At 32.7% G+C, this 16,975-nt stretch overlaps 1 protein-coding gene and 1 pseudogene across 1 annotated transcript; one reads left to right on the top strand and one right to left on the bottom strand.

The window, feature by feature from the left end:
• Nucleotides 1-767: 767 nt before the first annotated feature.
• LOC131178777 (GPN-loop GTPase QQT2-like) lies at nucleotides 768-4,028 on the top strand (annotated as a pseudogene).
• A 3,312-nt stretch (nucleotides 4,029-7,340) lies between these two features.
• On the bottom strand, nucleotides 7,341-14,204 carry LOC110658888 (C2 and GRAM domain-containing protein At1g03370). The gene is given in 10 exon segments (XM_021816655.2): nucleotides 7,341-8,478; nucleotides 8,621-8,844; nucleotides 8,847-8,889; nucleotides 9,041-9,209; nucleotides 10,191-10,453; nucleotides 10,621-10,737; nucleotides 10,854-11,137; nucleotides 11,319-11,501; nucleotides 11,689-12,930; nucleotides 13,276-14,204. Coding segments are annotated over 10 exon segments (3,066 nt in total). The 5' UTR covers nucleotides 13,625-14,204; the 3' UTR covers nucleotides 7,341-8,286.
• Between the last annotated feature and the right edge of the window lie 2,771 nt (nucleotides 14,205-16,975).

The following is a 16,975-nucleotide window of genomic DNA, read 5'->3' as shown; positions in this document are numbered from 1 at the left end:
CATCGCCCTTTTGCAGAACAAACATTACCTGGCCCATTTTCTTATTTCTCTCTTGAAGCCTCTCTTTCTCTCTATATATGATTGTTCTCTTTCTGGTGCCAGATTTTCATATACATTTAAGGACTCTCTTGAAACCTCTCTTTCTCTCTATATATGATTGTTCTCTTTCTGGTGCCAGATTTTCATATACATTTAAGGACTAAGGTACAATATTCTGGTTGATCATCTCAGCTTGATAATTTTGCCACGCGGTGCAATATTTTTTTATAATCTGGTTTGCTTTGTTTAATTTTGGTTAATCATTATCTTTTAATTGATTAGCTTTTGGTTTTGGTTTGAAGATTTAATCACATAAATTTGTTTAATTTTGGTTTTCTGCAGCCTGATCATATTTTCTAGTTGATCAGTTTTTGGCTTTGCCTCTTGATCTTTTAGTTATGTCTGCTGGCTTTCGGTGGTTGTCCTTTGGCTTGTTTGATCACCTAAATCCAGAACCAATGAACCAAAGGATGTTAAATTTTACTTGTGTGTGTGTATTTACTTGTATTTCTGTGATATTGATTTCAATTGCTGAGGAATTATAGTATAGAAACAGTGCAGTTTATCACTTGGCCTAACCTAATGCACTTGTTTCAAGTGCTTGTTAATATTCTTTGTTTTATGGGCATCAAAAGTTCTACCCTGATTTTAGTGACATTGGTTTGTGGTTTCCTGCAGTAGTAGGCTTGAACTTGTTGATAGTTGAGCGGTTCTGTAACTCTGCTAAAATGGGTAGTGATTCTGATTTTGACAAAATGAATATTAAAGCTGCTAATGAAGGTTCATCGAAGCAGTTGGATTCAAAGGTATGCTGGGCCTGGGATTGAAAATATCTATTCTTCTTTGTTCTTTATTTTTCATTTATTTAATCTCTGTCCCACTTTCATGTCCTCAGTCTTAACAAAGTAATCAAATATTAACTATAGTGGTTATTAATATTATGGTTAAAAATGGAGTGAAAATCTCACTTCAATATTACTGGACTTTTCTGTTGGGAATCTAGGTTTCTTTTTTCGATATCCAGATTGTGAATAAAATGGGATTTTTTTTTTTTAATATATTTATATCCGGTTCCATAGTCCCTCTTAGCAATACTGAGCTCCGTTTTTTTAATAAATCATCATTAATTTCTCATCTTTCAATTTTGATATGAGGGGAACTGTTGAAGAAAAGGAGAAGCTTGCTGAATCATTGGACAAACTAAATATTCAACAATCACCATCTCGACAAGCTGGATCTTTATCATTAAATTTCAAAAGAAAGCCAGTTGTCATTATTGTTGTAGGGATGGCAGGTAGAGTTAATTGACTGCAAAATATTATTATCATATTTAAGAGATGCGTCTTTCTTAAATGTTGGAAACCATTTATTATATTTGGTTTCAATACTTTCTGCTTCCAACTCCTTTTCCGATTGTAATTGTTAAACGGAATGTGTTACTGAATGAACATCATGAAGATTGAGAATCATTACTTGAATTTGTGCAGAAAGTGGAAAAACAACTTTTCTTCATAGGTTGGTTTGTCACACACAAGCTACAAATATTCGTGGTTATGTACTCAACCTTGATCCTGCTGTGATGACTCTTCCTTTTGGTGCAAACTTTGATATAAGAGATACTGTCTGGTACAAGGAAGTCATGAAGCAGTTTAATCTTGGACCTAACGGGGGAATCCTAACATCTTTAAATTTGTTTGCTACAAAGTTTGATGAGGTGAAACTTTCCTTTCATATTCCTCTTTTAAAATTATTGATTCGACTGTATATCTGTCTTTAGCTCCATGACAATCTATATTTTTTGTTCATTATTGTGTATCTGCTATAATATATTCTCCATGGATATCTCGAGGTTATGTTGGGTTGGCATCTACCTTGTTTAGTGCATGCCTGTCAAAAAAACTGGATAGTCTTGTGCCAGACCTTTTTCATTTGGAAAGAGAAATTCAATGCTCTCTCTTGTATTGACACTTCTGGGCGATCATACTGGATTATGTGGCAAATGCCCTTCGTGTTTATGAGCTAGAGCTAGACCTAGACCTTTCACTGTAAATTATCTACTCTGTACTCTTTTTTTTTCCTCTCATATGCTATGCATCCTTATTTTTCTAATTCCCAATTTTAGGCTATTTCAACTATTGAGAGGTGAGCAGATCAACTTGATTATGTTCTAGTGGATACACCTGGACAAATTGAGATATTTACTTGGTCTGCTTCTGGAGCTATTATTACAGAATTCTGACTATAATTGCTTTTGTGGTTGATACACCTCGTTCCTCAAGCCCAACTACTGCATGAGCAATATGCTTTATGCTTGTAAATTACTCTACAAGACACGGTTGCCTCTTGTGTTGGCATTCAACAAGATAGAAGTGGCTCAACACCAGTTTGCTTTGGAGGTATATACTTTTATAAATATTAGATGGTTATTTGTGAATATTTTATCTTGCTTTCTTAACATCCTTGTGTTACTAAAGTTTAAAGATCTATATCTTTCCTCTTTTTTGATGTATCGTTGTCCCTTCTTAACCATGTTGACCCTGAAGGTTTATTCAAATACTCTGCACTGTTAAAGTGGTGCCTGTAAAGTCTTTTATGTTAAACCCTTAATAGATGAGGGTTATTCTTTGATACTAGAAGATTTTGATTGGCAATTTGAAAGGGTTGCTTCAGGAATTCAATTGTGGTCAATTTCTTTTTATTTCTAATGACTAATGGCATTCAAAATTTTCTCTTTATTTCTCATGGCATTTAGACATTTTCTTCTCTAGTTTGTATTATTTGCCAGCTTTGCTCTTGTCAAGAAACCACTCAACCTTTTGCTTAAGCTTGTAAGTTAGACATCCAAGAATGGTTTTATATCTCTAACACACCTCCAAACACGAATGCCCATTAGGTTTGAAGCGTGAACAAACACAGACCTACTTTGCCTTGTGCTGAAATATTTAATTAAAAAATGATGTTGTTAGGGTTTGAACTCTAAACCTTTTGGTCTGAGAGGCTCCGATATCATGTCAAGAAACCACTCAACCTAAAAACTTAGGCTTGTAGGTGAAGACTCCAATAATAGTTTTATATCACTAACAGCTCTTAAATCTGCCTACCCAATTTTAGGTTCTGCTTTGTGTGCGTTGTTTTAAATGCATCATCTTTTAACAACTATGATCTATGCAGTGGATGGAAGATTTTGAAGCCTTGCAAGCGGCAGTCAGCTCAGATCACTCATATACATCCACTTTGACAGCAAGCCTTTCCCTCGTGCTTGATGAATTTTATAAGAATTTAAAATCTGTTGGGGTATCTGCTGTTTCTGGAGCTGGAATGGATGCCTGCTTTAAGGCTATTGAGGCTAGTGCTGGGGAATATATGGAAACTTACAAGTATTGCCTCAATTCATAGATGCCATTCCTTTTCCTTGCAACTAACATGTGTTGCTATTGCCATAATCTGTCTAACTTGTGAAGCTTGATTGTTTAGGGCTGATCTTGATAAGAGACGGGCAGAGAACCAACGTCTGGAGGAAGAATGACGGAGAGAGAACAAGGAGAGGTTGAGGAAAGATTTGGAGAAATCTGGGGGAGAAACTGTGGTCCTGAGCACTGGTTTGAAGGACAAAGAAGCCAGGAGAGATATTATGATGGATGAGGAGGAGGAAGATGATGATTTTGAGAGGTTTGAAGAAAAGGAAGAAGATGTTATAGATGAAGACAAAGATGAAGAGGTTGCCAGGTTCTCCTATTAGTGAAGCTGTTTTACAGCCATAAGTTTCTTGAGATCACTTAATACAGGACCTTTGGGAATGGATTATTAGTTTTGCACTAGGATGGCATGACATAATGATGATAGACTACTTCCTTGCTGCTGTTCTTGCCTGACTGTGAATGTACCATGCTCTGAGTTTACATGTGCATTAGTTTTGAGTTGGAACTTGGCAATTATTCACCTTATAATTGGACAATGTGTGCTAATACATTGTGGTATTGCATTGTCCAATTACAATGCTAGATTTGTACAGGATTTAAATTGTAGAGGTGCTTTCTGATGGCTGAAGGAATGTTATCCGATTATTTATTCTGTTTCTGAATGCCATTGGTTGGTACCATGTAATCTCTGTAATTGGAATTTGTGAATTTGCTATCTCTTGGGCTTTTCTGTTGGCAGTGCTATAGAGAAATCGAGAAAAAATTTTCCCCACATGACACTATCCTGAGAGTTGAGTGAGTAGAAAAAAGAGCAGCCGATGTGAAACACTTCCACTTGGTAGATGTGTGTATTAATCAAGATGGAAAATTTCACCGCACGGATACAATTTAATTTCTTTCTTTCTCATTACATGTTTCAGATGCAAAGAGAAGACTAGCCAAAACATTATTCACATTACAGCAGAACCCCAACGCAGTTTGTAAGCACATAGCAAAGCATTTGATTCTCATAATGACTTGACGCATACGATACTGCATATAAAGAACACTTTCAGTTAATTTACCTCTTACAAGATTATCAGAGAAACCTGGACTTTGCAGAGCTGAAACTGCCTGAGAATGGAAAAATTATATCCTACCACGGTGATTTCATATATACAAATCTACATAGAATGACAAATAAGTAAATGAATTACAAATAAGCGAAAATAGTTACTAAATTTTGAAAATAAAAAAAACTGTTTGAGTAGTTATTTGGCAGTTGTAATTTTCAGGGATCCATTTATATATATATATATATATATATATATATATATATATATATATATTTAATCCTTATTATATTATCATTCCATGCAAGATATCCTCACAGTTATACGATATAATTACTCCCAAGAATGTGTTTTAGAGAGCCTGCAAAACAAAATTTGCTGTTTTTTTTTTTAAGAGTGGGCCCTGATGGGTGTAGACTTGGGTCTAGGATCTACAAATCTATTAAAGTTTGTGATTTTTTTTTTTTTCTTCATGAAAATCAAAGTTTTTTTTTTTTTGAAAAGTAAATGCTTATTCCATGCGATGTATTGTCTTAAATCATGGAAAAGGAATGACTCCATATTGAAAAGTAAAATTTGTAAAAATTTGTTCTGTGGTCAGGTGATGAACTTATTGATTACGGGAAAAAAAACATCCTTTGCCTAATAATCTTTGATGGGTCTATTCAGTGGCGGACCTAGGGAAAATATTTTTCAGGGTCAATATATAAGCAAATTATATAATATATTATTACACTAAAAAATAATACGTTTACATTTAGGAAGACGAGATGAGACTTTTGTAGGTGAAGGTGTGCACATACACTCACACTTTCATGGGTAAAGATACACATACACTACAAACACACAATAATTTGCTCAATATATAGAGATTAATTGATTTTCTATCAGTAAAAATAAGTTCTCTATTAAAAAGAATGATTTAATACTTAAATTTATGAGGGGTTAATTTAAATTGATATATAAATATGTGAGGGTGACTTCAGATAAAAGAGAAATCTTTTTCAGAGGAATAGATTTGCCTTTGGACCTATTTTATCCCCTATTTTAAGCAAGGAATATTTTTCAAACCTAGCTCTCATCTTTTATTTTTCAATAAAGTATTAGAGTCTAAATAATCTTCTAGGCCTTTTTCAAATCATTTTCAGTTGTTTTTGTTCAAAATGAAGCATGACTTCATCAAACATGTTTTTTTTTTTTTTAACTTCTACTTTCATCCATCTTCGAAGGTGAGACGCTTCGAGATTTTAGCATGCGAAGATAAGCAAGTCTCTAAACTATAAAATTCTTCTTAAAGGGATCCGTCCATGTCTATGAACTTCTGAAAATTTTATTCAAAGAACCTAATCAAGTCTTATAACTTCGAAACTTTATTGAGCGGACTTATGCATGTCTATAAACAACATGGACTTTAAAAAGATAGGCAAGTCTCTAAATTACAAAATCTTGTTGAAGAGACCTGTCAATGTCTATAAACTGTTGAAAATTTGCTCAATGGACGTAAGCATGTCCTAAAATTGCAGAATTTTATTGGAAAGACTTATGCATATTCATAAATTGCAAAAGTTTTGAGAGATCGACGAATCTCAAAATTGTAGAACAGATAAAAAAACCAATACGTCTCAAAACTACAAAAAAAAAATATGAAAGGACTTACATGTCTATAAATTGCAAAGAAATTGTTAAAAGAGTTTTTTTTTTTTTTATGAGGTTACAAGCACAAGAAATAAAATGAAGATACTTGAAGAAACGATGATTAAATTCATAACTCTGGCAAAAATCTTATCAAAGAGAAGTGTTAAAGTTCATGAAATGTTTTTGCCGAAATCAAATGGCTTTCTATGTTTAACCCTTGTTTAATTCAAATCTATCATAGAATTCATTTTATGGAATTCATTCATGATAGAATTGATTTGTAAATGAATTCCTTTGTTTAGTATAATATATATTAAATGTCAAATTTATTTCAAGCAAAATGAATTTTATGTTTGGTATAAATATAGAATAAAAAATATCCTTTTATCCACTATGACTATGCTCAAACTTCCCATTATGATGCAGATAAGCATTGCATATCTACAGTATATCTCTCAAGCATTTCATCAAACATACTCTCTACAATATTTAACTCATCAATTTCTTGCAAACCCCACCAACATAGCATTCCAAGTAATAACATCATAGTTTGAACTCTCAGCGTTACAACAAGAATGCAGCTAACTATTGTTAAGGACATCATGAAAACAATCACAAATCCCAAAGGATGAAGGTATGCCAAAGATTTTCAAAGAACTAGCTACAATGCTGTGGCCAAGTCCATGGCCTCATTCTGCGGTTTAGGTGTTTCAACAGCAATTGGTACCTGCTCCATTTTTGTTAAAGTTAAGTGAGAGCATCCTAATAGGAGTATTTTTGTCTAATAAAATTTTTAGCTTTTTAAAATCAAAATTTATTTATAAATTCTATCAAAATGTACAGAAATTTATTATAATGAATTTCATAAAATTCTAAATTTAAATTTATAAATGAATTTTAATTAATATTAAATATGATATTAATGAATTTATAAATGAATTCTATAATATTTTATAGAATTCATTTATACCAAACATGTTAAGTAAGATTTATAGGAACTTGTCTGTATTTGTACATTTGAAAGAGGGAATCCTTAAGTACAGATGTTCTGATTACTAAAAATTAAAACTAATGTTAAAAGTTAAACATCAAATTAATAAAATTAAAAGTTTTAAGTTAAAATTGAATATGTTCATATTTTTTTATTTTTTATTATTTTTTTCTTTTACATTTGGTGTAAATAACAAGAAAGAAGAAAGCTAATTTGATCACTTCATTAGAAAATTTAAAAAATAAAATCCACTAAGAATGCAATCACTCCCTTTCTACTACAGAGAGTTTCCCTTCAACTGGCCAATGCCTCAGCAAAAATCTGCAATTTACAAGAAAATCCAATGAACTACACCACAATGCCAGTAGAGAAGGATCCAATCCAACTCAATTCACTGCCAACCCAACAACAAGAAACACTATAAACAGTTTCCAATCCCACTTCCAAAAGGCATCAATACAAGTACCTAACTAATACATTAACATTGACCCTGGAGCAAGACATAAAATCCATGAGAACTTTTCAACAGATTCAATAAGATGAACAACATTCAATAAGCTGAAGAAAAGTTTTGCATCTATAGGATTTTGTTAGCAGATTTCATCACCAAAATATGTTTCATCCATACACTTGCAGAACTTCCCTAAGCCAAGTTGATTCTGTATTCAGTACATTAACAAACAATATCTGTAATTCTTCTGCCACCACCTAACAAGCCAGTTGGTGAGGAGTTTAATCATTTTGGCACGTTGTAGATATGAAAGAGAAGAAATGGAAGCTCCAATGAATCTATGTACTCAAGAGTACAAGTATTTACAAACGCTTTTGGTCAGAAGATTTCAATCTCCACCAGCAAGGGAAGAAGAAACTGATCTCCTTAAGTTCAATGCTAAATTCCCATGCCATGTTTCCCATTCGAGTTTAAACAAACGTTAGGATTTCTCTGAATAAATTATAGCCTCAAGAGCTATGCAAAAATAATTCTTGAAGGAACATTAACTGTATGCACGATCAAGAAATGTCATACTAACATGAGTGAGCAGGAATCCCTGGAGAAAATGGACACAGAATATTTTTGTAGAAAGCAGAAGTTGGACAATCAACCTGCTCCTTCAAGTCCACAGTGTCAACCTCATGGCAGTGCACATCCCTATCTGTTCAAAAATTCCTTCTCTATAACACTAAAAATCACCTTCAGCCGATCTTCCAAATTTGAGAGAATGTTCTTTGTGATCCTTTTCTGATGCCTAGTGCTTTTCTGCCATGCAATTCCACTGAATACGCGTACATGACAGCCGTTTGGTCTTGAGGGCAAATCCTCAATTTGGTATCTCAAGTGAAGCTGCAGAGGATAAAAGAAGCTCATCAATTACGAAAGAAAGAATGACAAATAAATAAATGGGTAAGAGGATCAATAGCACCATTTACAGAGTCAACTCAAGACAAAAACATTTGCAACTCAACAGTTACAATTATACCCATACATTAAAATTGTCACCAAGTGGAACTCCATGGAGGGTTATAACCTCTTCAACCAGCCAGCCTTTACGATCAGATAGGGGGTGTTTCTGCTGTGTACTAGTCACCTCTCCTCCATAACGAGAGATGCGCTGATCAAATCTGTAATACATTTGCCTCTCGTACACATCATCCTTCTCCAATTCCCATTGGGTGTGAGAATAGTTAAGACAACCAGCTTTCTCCATCGCCGCTCCAACTCACCGCCATTGAACAGCTCCATGAAGAAATTGGTCTATAACACAATAATTACTGTCAAATAAAAAGGACAAATCTGCAAAATATGCAAACTAAGATCCACAATCAATAATTTATATGCATGAGGGTGCCTATGTATGCACGCATGCGCATACACTATGCAGAGAGAGAGAAAGAAAGCAACTTACAGAGACAGAAACACCAGAAGAATAAACCTCAGATAAGTTGACATCCTCAAGACCCAAGAAGGGCCCACTGTCTTCAGTTTGGAGGCTTTTAGCTTCTGATTCTTCTTCAACTATTTGCACCTTTTGTTCAGGAGACAACGATCTGGCCTTCCATAAAGCCATGATTGTCCTACACAGTAGGCAAAAATATTTAAGTGTATTTATACGGATTTCCACCTTTACCTGTCACATAACTCTTGCTAGCCGTGTAAATATATGCAAGTGACTTGGACATAAGGAGAAAATTTCTTTTAACTAGGAAGAGGAGGGACATCTATGTATGACAACCCCATCATTATCTTCATTTTACACAAGTTGCTAGTACACAAGGTATGATCACAATATGCTTAAAAAAATCATCTTATTGTTGTAAGACCAATAGGGCTCTAGCATGGAGCACTGGTGTAGTCAAACATGCATTAAAATGAACACTCCTGTAATGAGGATGCTAAAAAGATCAGCAAGCAGAGATGTCAAATACATATCAAGAATCAGGTCCACTACCATTTTGAACAGAACATTCCAGTATCAAATTGCTCTGGCACTCAGTTTATGACAAACCCAAAGGAAAATAGAATGGACACCTCAGAGTTCTCATGTTACCATGTTCAATATCCATGAAAAGAAAATGTCTAGGACTGCTGTAAGAACAACCAGAGAAATAACATGCAGTATGATTAGCCTTTCAAGAGTGCAGGAACTAAACTTGATAATGGAATTGCATAATCAAGAATCAACATGCACTTATCATGAACCTTTAAAGGATGCATAAGACATCAAATCATATTGAGGAGCATGTCCTTTTCCACTTGGAACAAACATTCTTATATCAAATTATCATGGCATACTGTTTATGATAGCCTTAAGTCACCAAAAAAAAAAAAAAAAAGAAAAGCTATGAAATTACTGTATTATCATATATAGCTTCCAAAGATAACCATTGTTACTATGAGTTTTGATATCAAAATACAAAGAATTCGATGGGAAAGACCAAAACACGCATTAATTTTATAAAAACATATTGAGATAACAATATCCAAAAATATTACTTGTTAAATAAGTAAAATCTACTTCTAGAAAGGTAAAGAACCATTTAACATTATTCATTCACCTATGCGCTACATTGAAAGATACAAAAGACTGGAAGTGGAATTTCAGCCTTCCCTCTTCATCTTGTGTCTTGGCCCCATGTCTGGCTTCCATACCCCTGCCTTGCCAGAGAGTCACAACAATAGTAGGACTACCCATTGATGATAATGTAGGAGGATACACTTGGATATCTTCTATATCCTCCCAAAGGAAGAAAAATTTAGTCTTCTGCCCAAACAAATTTGCATGGAACCCAATTATTCTTGCTGACAAAAATAAACGACCCTGTACAGATACAACATCATGTCAAGAAGCCAAGAAGCAAGCATCATTTTAACTCATAAAAGGCTAAAATCCATTTCAATGTGTACAGTTTAAAGGAATAAAATGACTATCAGAAAAGAAATGGCTCATCAAAAGAATTCATGATGCTAAATGAACACCAACAGCACCTGCAAGAGCATTTTTCGCTTTAGGTGACAGGTGAAATCATTGATGAGAAATTCCTCAGGTGGAAGCCCAAAGAGCTTTTGAAAGGCTGAATTTGTTTGTGGAGAACGCAAATTTATCTACAAAAAATTTCTCTAAGAAATTAAAAAAATATAAAATACAAGGGGAAAAAAAAGATACAACACATAACCCATTCACAATGTGAATTTCCAATGCAGAATAGCCAGCAATGTACCTTCTTCCCCACCTCTTTCTCCATCTTATTCAAGTACTCTTTAACAACATTACTACCTCTTGTGTTATTCAAGAAAATTCTTAGATGCAGCTTAGACTGACATGCTTGTGCTAACTTTCCTCGAAGAGGAACCCACACATCAGCAAGATCAGAAACATTTGATTTCACAAAATTAATTTCAGCATGTCCCAAAGACGCTGCTTCATCAAAAGGCCCATCAAAATCATAAACTTCCACATCCAGCACAGAAGGAGGCTCATCCATTGCATCAAATTCAAATATTTCTGCAAAGACCAAGAATGTTCATCAAGATGACTACTCAACAGACAATTTGCATCATGTTTATCACCAAATTTAAAAGTGCTTCTATATAAAGATTGCACGATTCACACAAGTAGAGAATACATTTGACCAATAATTCTTTGCTTTGAATGAGAAAAACTGACAAAGCACAATATAATTCACCATTCCACAGAGGATCAGATTTCTGGAACTTAATTGAGCTGGTTCTAGTTTTCCCATTACAGGTGAATACCACATATGGATCACAAAAGCCACTTGAATCAACAGCTGCCAAATTACTTCCCTCAAGCAAGGCAACAGTAAGCAGCCACCCATCCCCTTGTGCTTTGACTCCATGATCACTTCCTACAAAAATAAATAAATAAATTCACATCAAGTTTGTTTAATTCATTCCTACACAGCCTCAAGAATGCATTAACAATATAAACATACACCTCAGACTCCCAGCTAGAGGCAGACAATAAACTAGAATAGTTCACGTAATAGTTTGTTTGCACTTGTTGATAAGGCGTTTGTTGGGTGTGAAGATTACCTTTTTGCACTCTGGCCTGCATGAAACGAGAAATTAACCCTAGCACCCTTTCACATTGAAGAACCAGGACACCACACACAATGAGTTCACCAATTGAATCTGGTAAATCAAGTCCCACAAACTCAAGCCCTTGAATTGGGCTGGAAGGGCATAGCCAGATATGGAAAAATACATACAATCCAATAAAAACTGTGGTCACTACAGTAAAGTTAGCAAAATATTGTACAGCCAGTTTGCAATCTGACTGGGGTTCAGCCTGCAATGAAGCCAAAACTTGTTCCTTAGTGGATCCTGTCTCCTTCAAATCAACTGGCTTAACATTTTGAGATAATAAAGACGCAAACTGTTCGAAGCTATCTTTTAGACCTTGTTTTGCTCCATTTTCTATCATCCCTTTCATCATGGTGCTCTGCAAAAAATTCATTCTCCAGGATATTACCAAATGTGAAGTTTGTTCTCCCGAAGGCAGCTCAGGGCCAGGTGTAATGCAGTACAGCAATTCAGTTTTAAAGGTGCTCCCATATACAATATCTGGAGTGCTCACACTCACTAAAATAGCAAAAACCTTTCCATCAGCTTTTAGATATGTATGTTCCTCAGTGGCTTTCACAGCCTTAATTAATTTGGTTGCAGCCTTAATATAAGTAACAACTCTTTTCAAGTTCTCACCACCATTCTCAAATTTCCAAGTACCAAATTGTTGCTCTGTATTCCCTTGAAGATCTGCCAATGATCTTGGAAAACTTGATTCAGGTGAAAAGAGTAGAAAATTTAAATCTTGGGGAGCAATCATATATAACTGGTCTACAAGGACCCCTCCTGGTAGATTGCTTGGAATTTCATTTCCCATATCTTTTGATTCCATTGTTCTCATGATTTCTACAAAGTCACCAGGAGACGAGGGATCATTCGACTCGTCATCACAAACCTCAGGACCAACAGTTTCAGGTGGCTCTGAATTGTCAATGCCTCTATTACCAGCAGTTGGTGCTGTATCTGAATTTTTATTGAACATTTGAACAATTCTGGCGGCAAAATTTTTTTGTGCACCAGACTTTTCCTCTTTAGAGGGCGCAACCTCCTCAGATCTCCCCGGAGAGGATGAGTTTGAGGGCCCACTAGATGACCTAGAAGGAGCTTCCGTTACTAAATCTGCATCCTTTATCAATCCATGATCACCATTATGGTTCAGGTCAACAAACACATTATTTTGAGAAAAACATATACCTAAAAGAATTTCACCTGTCAAAGAAAAAGGAGGGGAAAAAAAATCAATCAGTATATTTTGTGGCACATCAACGTTGCCAATACAACAATTGAGGTAAATAATGCTACTTGAACTCTTGAATTTCACCACACAAACAAATCCTACAATCAGAATCTTGTACACGCAACTACATTAAAACTCCTATATCAAAACCAGGACACTGAACTCAGTTGGTAACAAGAGTTTATTGTGGATGCATAGCAATGGAAAGTAAATATAAACCCAAACAGGAAAAGAAAAAAAATTAATAATAAATCAAACGTACAATTGGGAAAAACAACGAATTAACAAACAGGAAAATAAAAGTTAAACAAACATACCACAGTCCCTGTTCTTGGACTTCTTGTTTCTGGGTTGCAGAGCGTACCAAGCAGTGCCAAGAGACTTACTATCCGAATCAAAAATTAGCGACACTGGCACTTTAAGTTGCCCGATAAAGTCATCATTGAAGTACTTGTCCTCATCTAACACAGAGAATACAAGCTCCTCGTTCAAGTCCTCAACCTTAAAACTGAATTCCTCTCCCCAATTCGGATTCAAGTTCTTCTTTACCACTTTGGTCTTGAACTTCTGCTTTCCCAGCTGCACTCTCACATAGGGATCACTTGACCCATTTAGATCCATTGCTGGCAAATTTCTTGCCTCTATTACCCGAACCAGAAGCCTCATTTCTCCAACACAAAAAGCTCAACCTCACTTGAAAATAAATTAAACCAACTAAATCTTTAGAACCCAAAACAGAATAATAATATCAAAATCGACCCGTTTCTTATATTTTCTATTCAAAAGAATCAATCAAACAACAGCAATAGACAAAACCCGTTTGGGAAGTTAGCTTTGACAAAGACAAACACAGCTTGATATTACAAGAGAGATGAAGAAAAGGGTATTATGGGATCATAATTGCATAATCAACAACTCCCTGATCTAATAAGGATATTTAAAGAAAGGGTTCGCTTTATTTGTAATCAAGAGTATAATTAAATTAAATTTTGATAAAAGAAGGGAACTTTACAAAATGAATGGAAATTGAGAAAAGAAGCAGAATCAAAACAAGCATATGGGAGAAAGTATTTTGATTTAGAAGGGGAAAAAACACAGGAAAAGATTGCAGAATTGAAAGAAAAAGAATTGAAAAATATGAAATGATTAAGCAAGAGTGAGAGAGGAATTTGAAAGCTGAAAGACTTTTCATTCCATTTATTTTTGGTTTATTCAGACTCTTTAATAATTTTCAAAATGGCCACCGCGCATATGATGTTAGACTTTCTGACTCTTACAGAGGTTGCACTGTTGGTGACTTGACAAAGTAGTAGAAGTCCACGGACAAATTGGAGCGCTCAGAGCCTGGTGTTTTGAAACCCACATTTAAAGGTGATTCATTTCTATTATTAATTTATTTATTTTTATTTATTTTTATTATTAATCTGTATAGGTGATTTTATTTATTAATAAAAAAAATATGTTATTTTAAATATTTACTTTTTAAAATAAATATCATTTTAAATAATTTTTTAAATTATATTTAATTAAAATTAAATTTTAATAATTTCTATTTAATATATTTAATATTATCTAACTTGGAACTAAAGTTTTATTATTGTTATTGTCTAACTTGTGAAAATACTTTGTTCATGAACATATTTATATAAAATGATATTTATTTTATAAAGCTTAGCGTATATTATTATAATATTTTATAAGATAATAAAATAAATATTATTTTTAAAATTAAATTAATAATAATAAGTTGAATTATTTAAATTTAACAATACAAAATATAACCTTATATCTCAAAAAAAAAATCCTAAAAAAATAGCGGTTGGATTAATCGAATAAAATTAATATATAATATATATCGATAATATTTTAAATATTAAAAAAATAAATAGATATATACTTAAGTAGATAAAAATAACCATGATCCCTTTCTTCTAATCAAAACGGATTACCCTCTTTCCTAATCTATAAATCTATATAATTACATTAAAAATAATTAAAATTTTATTATATATATATATATATATCACTCAAAAAAATTTATGATGTAACATTTTTTTATTATCTTTATTTTTAAATTTGTCTATAAAAATTAACTTATTATATTAAATATTAATTTTATTTAAATATTTTTAAATTTCGATTATTAAAATTTTACCTTGGCTATTATAATTAAATTATTTTTAATATATTTTTTAAGAATTTTAAAATTAAAATTTATTAAGTATTTTAAGAAAAATAGTAATAAATTTTATAATTTTAAGTATTTTTATGAATATAAAAAAAATATTTATATTTGACAATAAGTAGAGTTACTTTTAAAATAGGATTAAAATTTTAATTTACATTAGTTATATTAGTTAATATAATTATTTTTATAAATAAAATAAATACATAAGGATATTTTTGTTCGTTTACAAGTTTACCCCTTATTCGTGTTATATATTTAAAATTAATTAGTAGTGATCCTATGTAGGTTATTCTATATGGAATAGGAGTGAGCATTCGGTTCAAACCGAATCGAATTAAATTGTGAAAATTGAATTGATGAAAAATCGAATCGAACCGAACTGCTCTATTTCTGTTCGATTTGGTTCAAACCGATCAATTTTATTTTTATTTGATTTTTTAATTTAGAATTGATTTTCAAGTTATTTGATTTAATTTTGATTTTGGTTTGAGCCTAATAACCATTAATCAATGAAATTAAACAATTTATATATATATATATATATATATATATATATATATATATATATATATAATTAAATATAATTCATAAATTCCTCATAAAAATAAATCAATTCAAAAATCGATTCGGTTTAATTTAAATATGTAAAATTACTATTCAGTTCGATTCGATTTAATCGATTTTTTTCTCTTTAAAATCGAATCGAACCGATTAAAATTTAAAACCAAACTAATTGAACCGAATTGATTCGGTTCGATTCAATTTTTCAGTTTGAATCAAAATCTGCTCACCTCTAATATGGAATGATAAACTAATTATATAATAACAAATCAATAATGGTGGGTCTTATAAAACCTTTTTTCTATTAAAAAAATTATAACTATTTTATACATTTAGTTGCTAATCCTATATGAAACAGCAAACACATAAAATAATTTCTCCTCCCATATAGATTTCCGACCAACTCCTCATTTAGTTGATGGGAACCATTACTTGTACGTGGATCCAAGAGGGGAGGTTTTGAACTTTACATGTGATGCGAACCATTTATTTTATTTTATTTTATTTTATTTTACTAGAAATATTTATTAATTATTTAATTTCAATTAGAAATAATTATTTTTTTATTATATCTAAATTTTTTATTGTATTTATATTTATACAAATCTCCTAAATAATAATTATCTTATTCTAATTAGTTATCCCCTATTATATTCAAATTTTGTAACTTTATTTATTACTTCAATTTTCAATAAAAATTTTTTGCTCACTTTTATCTTCTTTTTATTGAGGTTTTGTATTAAATCTTTGTTATTATTTGGAGATTAGTTTATGTTACAATCTCTATACACCACACGCTGTGTCATTATGGCTTCCACCAATTGAAATGGGCCCACTCTTTGAGTATTAGAGCTTCTCAAACAATAGATTATAAGCTGAAATAATCTTTCCAATCGTACATTTGGCTATTGTTTATTGTTTGCTTACAAAGACTTTTTGAAGTTAAGAAGAGTAGGGTCATTGCATTTAATTAAGGCTGCCTATTTTGACATGGTCATTCATGGCTGCTTCTTCAGTCGTCATAATGCGATATGCTGATTTAGGTGGTTTTAGGTGGTTAGGGTTTAATGAGGGAAGTGGGAGGCCAATGGTTCTGTATAGAGAAGAGAGCACTATGGATTTACTTGGAAGGTTACTGTTATAAAAGGAAATGGAGAGGACTAATAAGTGTTAGGATAGTGGTAAGATCCATTACACTCCTTCAATCCTTGGAAAGAGCATTGTTGAGAAGGGCAGCCATTATCTCTTCGAAGGGAATAAGAAGAATA

Source organism: Hevea brasiliensis, chromosome 3 (genome assembly GCF_030052815.1).
Source record: "Hevea brasiliensis isolate MT/VB/25A 57/8 chromosome 3, ASM3005281v1, whole genome shotgun sequence".
NCBI lineage: Eukaryota > Viridiplantae > Streptophyta > Magnoliopsida > Malpighiales > Euphorbiaceae > Hevea > Hevea brasiliensis.
The sequence above is the reverse complement of the archived record's forward strand: the minus strand, read 5'-3'. Positions and strand labels throughout refer to the sequence as shown.